This window comes from Humulus lupulus, chromosome 1, assembly GCF_963169125.1.
Source record: "Humulus lupulus chromosome 1, drHumLupu1.1, whole genome shotgun sequence".
NCBI lineage: Eukaryota > Viridiplantae > Streptophyta > Magnoliopsida > Rosales > Cannabaceae > Humulus > Humulus lupulus.
The window spans coordinates 286,347,448-286,356,192 of record NC_084793.1 but is presented as its reverse complement, the minus strand read 5'-3'; the positions used below and the strand labels follow the sequence as shown (position 1 = coordinate 286,356,192).

Genomic DNA, 8,745 nt, shown 5'->3' with positions numbered 1-8,745 from the left:
CCAATCAACATTCAACTATCTGATCCTTTCACAAAATCCCCAAGCCATCACCACACACTGTGCACCCCATAAGTTCCTTTATTGCCCCTGTGAAATCCACTATTTCCATTTGTACCCTTTATTTCTTATTCCATTGTCCCACAGCAGGAGAAAAGAAAGAGAGGTCATTTTGGATAATTCATCAACCGTTATACGTGAGGTGTTGTTTAATGAGGCTGAAGAAAGATGGATAATTTAGTTACTAAAAGAGTGACCAAAAAGTTTTGAGCTTCACTCTTTTTTTTCTCTTCTTTTTTCCTTTCTTTTCCCAAAACTTGCCATTATTGCATAATGTTTTAGTTTCTGTTTCTCACTGAAAACTTTTGAAAAAAAGGTCCATAAGAAACAAAAGAGTACCCTGGATTAGACATATAATTAGTGTTGCCTCATCACTACCTTTTGGGACAGCAGCATCTGAAGCTCTCTCTCATTATTTCACTCTGTAGTTTACTATATATGATGGAAAAATGATCATGACAAAGGGGTCTTCTGTCACTGCCATGGTAGATCTTGATCAGGAGCAAACAGCACCTACTGCTGTTAATATGAACACCAAAAAGAAGGAACTTCTTTCCACTGCTTTGAAGAGAACCAGTGAATGGTCTTATTTCCTTTAATATTCTTATACCTATTTAGTTTCCGAAGTCTTTTTTGTTTATTTATCCTACTCTCTTTTAAGTTTTAAGCTTCCCTATAGTTATTATGTTATACCACTCCCATGCTACTATATTGGTGACCTTTGTTTACCAAGACTGACTTAAAATTTTTGCAGGATTTTTTCTCAAGAGATTCCTAGCGATGTTACTATTCAAGTTGGAGAAGTTTCATTCTCATTACACAAGGTATATTTCATCTCAATTTCAAACATTAATTTATGAATTTGTATGATAGAATTATACAATAACAATTCATATAGAACTTATATGGCTAGATTATTGCTCATGAACTGTTTTTCTTTTACGATTGGAATAGCCCAAAAAAAAAAAAGCATTGAGTATCAACAAAATTTTACTCAGTTATCAATTATATGACAACTATAACTTAATTCAGTATCTATTGCAAACTTCATTGGCAGTTTCCTTTAGTTTCGAAGAGTGGACATATACGAAAACTGGCATCGGAATCTAGTGATTCTGATCTTTGTGTCATCGAGCTTGCTGATGTTCCTGGTGGGGCAGAAGCGTTTGAACTTGCTGCCAAGTTCTGCTATGGAATAAACTTTGAGATAAGCACAGAAAATATTGTCATGCTCAGATGTGTGGCAGAGTATCTTGGGATGACTGAGGAGTATGCGGTTGGAAACTTAGTGGGAAGAACTGAAGCTTTCTTGAATGAAGTGGCACTCAAAAGTCTTGCAGGCGCAGCCTCCATTTTACATATTTCAGAAAGTTTTCTCCCCATAGCAGAGAAAGTCAAATTGGTCGGCAAGTGCATAGATGCAATAGCCTATATTGCCTGCAAAGATAGCCAATTCTGTATGTCAGGAAGGAGTACTGAAAGTGGGAGTGAGGGTGTGATTTCTGAATCAAAACCAGTTGTTGATTGGTGGGCTGAAGATCTGACCGTTCTTCGAATTGATATGTTCCAAAGAGTTCTAGTTGCAATGATGGCTAGGGGATTCAAGCAATATGCTCTTGGGCCAATTATCATGCTTTATGCTCAAAAATCACTGAGAGGTTTGGTGAGATCTCACTCCAAAAACAAGAACTATGCTGTTTTCAGTATTTCAATGAAAGGAAAGAAACTAAACTAACGTCCTCTTTTCTGGTGCAGGAAATATTTGGTAAGGGAAGGAAGAAAATTGAGCCACGACAAGAACACGAAAAGCGGGTTGTGCTAGAAACATTAGTGAGTCTTCTACCAAAGGAGAAAAATGCTATGTCAGTTAGCTTTCTTTCAATGCTGCTCCGAGCAGCGCTATTTCTTGAGACAACAGTCGCTTGCCGCCTAGATTTGGAGAAAAGGATGGGAATGCAGTTGGGGCAAGCTGTTTTGGATGATCTCTTAATTCCTTCATATTCATTCACTGGAGACACATTATTTGATGTGGGCAGTGTTCAGCGGATCATGATGAATTTCCTAGATTACGAATTGAGTGGTACTCGTTATGTGTTTAGTGGAGATGATGACTATGTCTCCCCTCCACAAAGTGAGCTCGAACGAGTTGGGAAGCTAATGGAAAACTACCTAGCTGAAATAGCCTCTGATAGAAACTTATCCATTTCGAAATTCAACAGTCTTGCTGAACTTATTCCAGAACAATCAAGGGTAACCGAAGATGGGATGTATAGAGCCATTGATATTTATCTAAAGGTGAACACACGCACGCATATTTCTTTAACATTTAACTCGGCTTTCTTCAGTTTAACATTCTTAACACATTATTAACAAACGCAGCATTTCTGCAACTTTGGAAAAGTTTAACATTTATGATCAACAACAGTTATGTTCATTTAAGCTATTAGCACTATCTTTAGTACTCAACAATTTTTTTTCTTCTCTTAAACTCACAAACGATAGGCTCATCCTGCTCTAAGTGACATGGAGAGGAAGAAGGTTTGCAGCTTGATGGACTGCCAGAAGCTCTCCCGGGAGGCCTGCGCCCACGCGGCGCAAAACGATAGGCTGCCGGTACAAACCGTCGTCCAAGTGCTTTACTACGAACAACAAAGGCTCAGAGACGCGATGAATGGTAGTCTATCAGGCAGCGAGTCGCCCGCTATTCCTTCGGCCAAGATGAACTTATATTCCAATGACATGCACCCCGTTTCGGACGAGCTCTCCAGCCTGCGCAGGGAAAATGATGGCCTCAAATTAGAGCTAGTGAAAATGAAAATGATGCTAAAAGAAATTGAAAGATCAAACGCAACAAAGTCAACTGCGAGTAGTCCAAGGACAATCATGTCATCACCTGCCGATAAGCCGCCTCAGCCTAGAAGATCATTCATGAACTCAGTGTCAAAGAAACTTGGGAGGCTTTACCCTTTTGTCCGCTCAGATGGAATGACACCTTCATACAAAGCTCGAGCGAAACCCGCCAAAGATCGGCGGCATTCTATATCCTGAGCCATAGTTTATTTTCTGAGCTATGTCATGTCATACACTGTAAGGAGTTCAGTTTTTCTTGTTGCTTTGTCTCCAACTCTTGAGAATGATTACTAGCTAAGAATATGTTTTTTTTGGGGGGTTTTAATTTTACTACTGTGTCTTGTCCTGCTCTGTATGGAAGATTGTTGTAAATAATAACTATGTTTTTGTGTAAGATGAATATTTTAATAATGGGTGGAAGAATGTAAAGGGAGTGGAATCATTCAAAGTATTTTGATTTTTGTGACTGATGTTTCTAACATACTAGACAAAAAATGTGGACTCCTTGTTCTTAGCGCCCTTCAATTAATTACATGAAATAGCATTATAATCAAGGTAAGAAAAACAGAATCCAATGCTTGGAATCACTTTTGAATTGGTAATTTTCAGTGGCTTATGTATACCTCTCTCAAGACAGTTGTAATGATAGATCCAACATTGATGAAATCATTACTTTTGGAATCTTTTTTTTTTTTTTTAAATCCAAATATTTTGCCCCTTAAAGAAACAGGAGGATGGTTTTAAAACACCCTCCATCTTGATCAGTTCAGGTTGAAACTTAACAAGTAAAATGATTAAATTCAAATCAGATTTACTTCTTGGGGGGTTGAGAAGAACCTGTTCTAAGCTGATAGAGTTTAGTACTATTTTTTTGGGAGGGGGCTGTGTTGTGGGGTCTGTAAATGAATTATTGAATCCTTTAACATAAAGAGCTTTTACAAAAGTAAGACTCGCTTGCGAGACAGGCTAGCAGTAGAGCATGTTAATGTCGGGGCATATCATCACGGAATCTAAAAGATGGTTCCTTAAATTATGAGACTCTTTCAAATGATTCTGAATATTAAAAAGAATGAAAAATTCTCTTACTTGAGCATAATTGTTTCTTGATGGGCTTTGTTCAAAGCTTTTCAGAGGTCTTTTTCTGTTATAAATGGTATTGATATGTTCTTCTTGTGCTTCTTTGTTGATGATGAAGTTAAATCAATGGATGCAAAAACACACACACTCACAATTAGGAACATTGAAGTAGTAGTAAGAAAACAACACACACATGAGGAATATATTTGAACTTGTGGCTAAGAACCAATGTCTCAACTCTCAACTCAGCTTTAATATGATAATGTTACAAGTACAGTCAAATGGAATCCCAGATCAAATTGGCTTTTAGCTTAGCCTCAGCTTTGTTTCTGAGGATGACACTAACCGATGAAGCAGCCTGCCTCAGACAGCCAGACTAGAAATTGGTCAAATTTTCAGTACACTAGAAATTTTCCAAGAATCAGGCTAATGTACACAGAGAAATACAAGAAATTTTATTATAAGAAAACCCATTTGGAAATACTTCTATTCAGAGTATAATATTTTAATCTCTGTAAATGTAATTTTCTGTACATATTGAACATTCCCACAAAATAATTAATATATGGAATCTTTTTTTTTCTTATATATATATTTATATTGTGCATAAATAAAGCAAATGTAACTTCATGAGCTGACAGTCGCTAGATTAATGTCAAATACAGTGAATGTCCAGTTGTTAGATTTCATTGGATTTTATTCTTATAATGAATAATTTCAAAAATTATATTCAAGAATAGTATTATTCCAAAAACGGTTGTGCTAGACAATAATAATCAAGAGTCACGTTATTAGATTAGATGGGACTTTGCATAATAATAGCAAGCCAGGGAAAGACAAGCTCTAAGTTCTTTACATACAAGACTTTCCATCACCTATTAGGCTATTACAATATTAACTTTTTAAAATAAAACTAATTAGAAAATTCCACCCCTAAAAAAATCATAATCAGAAAATTAGACAATAAACAGGAAGGAAAAAAAATCTAACAATCTCGGAATCATCATATTGACCAACAATTACAATATTATAATATATTCTCATTCACAAGTCATATTCAAGCTCAAAACTTGGAAAAGCCAAGGTGGGTGGTGTTTTAGTCTCTCCCGTCTCAATTCCCCTTCAGCGACATCATCGATGTTGTTTTTACTCGGACTTGAGTAGTGGTATCCGGACGACGTCGCATCAAGGACCTGGCCATGCCCCCTACCACTGCTGTCGTTTAACTCTACTCTTGTTGTTTCTCTCGTTCTGCCGTAATGGTGTCGAGAGTTCATCTGGCTGGATCCAGTTGAAGAGGACGAGAAACTTGGGCCGGAATCTGAAGTTTTCCGGCTTCGACTTCGACTGTAACTGGTGGGCCCCAGGCCCAAGCCCAAAGTCAGCTCGATCTCAGTCTCGTCGATAATTTCCAGAACACCATTGTTGTTGTTGTTGTTGTTATTATTACTGTCAGTATTGTTGTTATTATCACCGTCGTCTGAGTCTTCTGCTATATTAATTTTATTGAACTGGTCTTCGGTTACTGAAGGCTGCTCCAAATCCAGTATCATAAACTGTCGTCTGTTTTGCGATTCAAGCTGATTACTGAAATGGGTTTCTTTCATTCTGCTCCGTCCGATGTTTTTCATCAAAATCTTCTGGATTTGGTATAGACGATGAAGTTCATACACCTAAAGATATTTTTAATAACATATAGCACTATTAGTTTCGAGCCCATTTAAAAAATAAATAAAAGAAAGAATTAAACCATGATATAAAATAATGTGAATATATATGACTACAATATATAAAATATTACCTGTTCTTTGAATGTTTCTTCATGCTTTATCATGGCCATCTTCATGAATTCCTTGTCGTATGGTTTAAAGAGCTTCTCCATTGACGCTTTAAATTTCTGCTAGTACTATAGTACTGTACTCTTTATATATGGAGCAGGTTGACCAGTATATATGTGTGTATATATATATATTATTTCTTCTATGAAGAAAAAAAGTACTGGGCTCAGAAATGCATATATCCGGATCTGGTATTAATGCCCTTTTCACCTTCTCACGCTTCTATACCTGTCAAGCGAGGAAAAGTAGTAAACATTTAAAGTAGGCTGAATAATATATATCAGGACCTCCTCATTCATTTGTAATACTTCTTTTTAAGAAGAGCTCTAGCCAAAGAAAGAAGAGTAGTGAGGTTTTCAAATACCTAAATCAATATAGAGATAACAAAAACAGTACTCTGGTACTACTTTTAGCACAATTTGTCGGTTTGTTTTGATTGTTCTCCTTCATATTAAGCCATTTTGGGCCACAATAATAGTTTGATACAAAAAATATCTCCCCATATACAGTTACAAAAAAGTGGGACACCATCTCCATCATCAGAATAGTATTAATACCTAGCTAACTAGCTATCATGTGCAGCTTCTTAATTTGTGATATATACGTAGAAAAATATTATTTGAATATTACTTATATTTATAATTTTTACATGTTCTCTTATCTTGATTTCTGTAGTCCGCATTCTTTGCAGATTAATATACCTACTGGCCTAGATGTATTTTAAATTTCTTCTTAAAAATCAAATTTTCAAAGCCTTTTTTTTATGACGTAAATTATACTACTTTTTTCCTAGATATATATATAGCTAACTATATATGACAAAAGCTATATTGTGCGCTTGCTAATATTAAGGGTTGGGATATATACCAATTATATTTGGTTAGTTGTACACATCAAAGAACAGCTACAATCTGTCTTATATAAGAAAACTTGTGAATATCGATTATAATAAGGTTCTTAATATGGCTATATATACACACATACGTACGTATGTACACTTAATTATTTATGAGGTATACAAAATGTTGGTCATGCTGTGTACAAGTTATTAATTTAGTACAGCCAAAAACAAATCACAAGAATGGAATATAGTAGTTTATTAATTAGCACCACCCCAAACAGCCTAATAATTCATATATTATACTAAGATTATTTATATTAGTTAAAGCTTCATTATCTTCGCATGGAACTAAAAATATTTTTGGCTGATCGATCAGATTACAATTAGCAGTCGAATTAATGTTTCTGAAAGCAAAAGTAACTTAACTATAGACCGGCACTGTACTTGTGTGAAGAGAGGGAGAGAGTATTTATTTAGAGCTTATTATATACATAAATAGACAATATTAAAGCCTGCAAATTCGGTAGCTAATTAGTCATTTGATCTCCTACCAGATTAAGAATTCAAACAGAAGATATATATATATATATATATATGTGTGTGTGTGTGTATAGTAAGAGTAATTCTAACCTGTTATTTTTGTTTAAGGAGCTGAGATAAGACTAGCTAGAAAGCTTTTTTTTTTTTAGTCTTATTGGTTGACTGAAGATATTGACAAGAAACAAAGAGATCAGAAGAAGAACGACAACGTAGAAGAGAGAGCACTTTTCTTGCAAACACCAACTTGAAAAACAGCTACATGTGTGTCTTTGTTTGATACAGAGAAGAACTTATCTTGCTCTCATATTCCCCATCAGTATACACTGCAACACCCACACACATATATATATATATAACTATATATATAATATATATATAATAATTAAAGAGATGAAGAATTTAAGATTCTCTCTCTCACGCAGAACCCAAAGTGTTTGTTGCACTTGGGTTTTGAGGCATGCCAAACAAATCCCAGTGCCTTAGCCAATCTGATTCAAGTTTTGTGAAAGAGATGCCCCAGACAAGTCCAGCAACGCAATAAATATTAAATTAAATATAATAATAATAATAACAAAAGAGAGATAATATAATTATTATTAATAATTAGCTTACAATTAATTCTATATTAAAATTTGTTGAGGATCACAAGGCTTTTTATTTAGCTAAACACTAAGACATTAATCATCAAAATAACAGCTTAGCAAGCCTGCCAAGGGTGAATCACATGCACCCGAGAATATTATATGTCTGTCTCCGATAACCACTAATAATAATATATATTTATATTTCTCTCTCTATCGAATTAATCTATTTATTGTGTTATTTGTCCAATTCAAAGGCACATTTATATGAAATAAAAAAGATTTATTATATAAGTTGGCATGTCCTGGCCCGCCGACAATTAGATCACGACCGTACGATAACTAGGTACCCTTTTGAATAGTACAAAAGCTTGACACTGGCCACAGGATCTCAAATGATCCAGCATTATTAAGCATATATATAAACTCATAATTATTGCTATTTTTTTATTATTTTATTCAACAAATGTATATTATAGTTTTGTTACTATAATTTGGGAATGAATTTAGTGATAATTTGAAAAACACAAAGTGATATTTTCTTAATTTTCAATATAGTTTAGGGTAGATCATATATAATAGTTCAGCTAAAATATAAGGAAGGTTGTGTAGTGTACATCCAAAAATTCAGCACCAGTATTTTAGTCAGCTCGGATATAGTTGGCTAGCCAAGTACTGTAATAGATGATCCACAAATTCATATTTCTTCTGTAAAGGCAGCACGATTCCCCAGGTCAATAGCACGAGCTGGTGAATACAAAGCGATAGGCACGAACTGGAAACGTTTATAAAGCATAGCATCCGAGACACGAGTTGACGCTGCACTCAGCTCGGGGTACGCTAGAGATCTGCCGCATCCTCGGATCTTTATAAATCTGGATACGTTATATAGACGTGCATGGTCAGACATACCATGTCCGCAAATCCCTGGAGTCCCGACACACGTAATATAATCGTACAT

General features: G+C 35.2%; 2 protein-coding genes across 3 annotated transcripts; one reads left to right on the top strand and one right to left on the bottom strand.

Moving 5' to 3' along the window:
* Positions 1–235: 235 nt before the first annotated feature.
* On the top strand, positions 236–3,373 carry LOC133808265 (BTB/POZ domain-containing protein SR1IP1). Its single transcript, XM_062245860.1, has 5 exons — positions 236–640; positions 812–881; positions 1,115–1,720; positions 1,813–2,352; positions 2,560–3,373. The coding sequence occupies exons 1-5, from the start codon at positions 507–509 to the stop codon at positions 3,103–3,105; spliced, it is 1,896 nt and encodes a 631-aa protein (XP_062101844.1). The 5' UTR covers positions 236–506; the 3' UTR covers positions 3,106–3,373.
* Positions 3,374–4,741: 1,368 nt separating this feature from the next.
* LOC133808238 (uncharacterized) lies at positions 4,742–7,775 on the bottom strand. Of its 2 annotated transcripts, XM_062245858.1 has the most exons (3): positions 7,294–7,775; positions 5,786–6,050; positions 4,742–5,657 (listed from the first exon to the last, which is right to left on the bottom strand). In XM_062245858.1, exons 2-3 carry the CDS (start codon positions 5,864–5,866, stop codon positions 5,025–5,027), a joined length of 714 nt encoding a protein of 237 aa, XP_062101842.1. In that variant the 5' UTR covers positions 5,867–6,050; positions 7,294–7,775; the 3' UTR covers positions 4,742–5,024. The 2 variants fall into 2 exon arrangements, with proteins under 2 accessions (XP_062101842.1, XP_062101843.1); XM_062245859.1 differs by lacking the exon at positions 7,294–7,775 and having other exon boundaries at positions 5,786–6,318.
* Between the last annotated feature and the right edge of the window lie 970 nt (positions 7,776–8,745).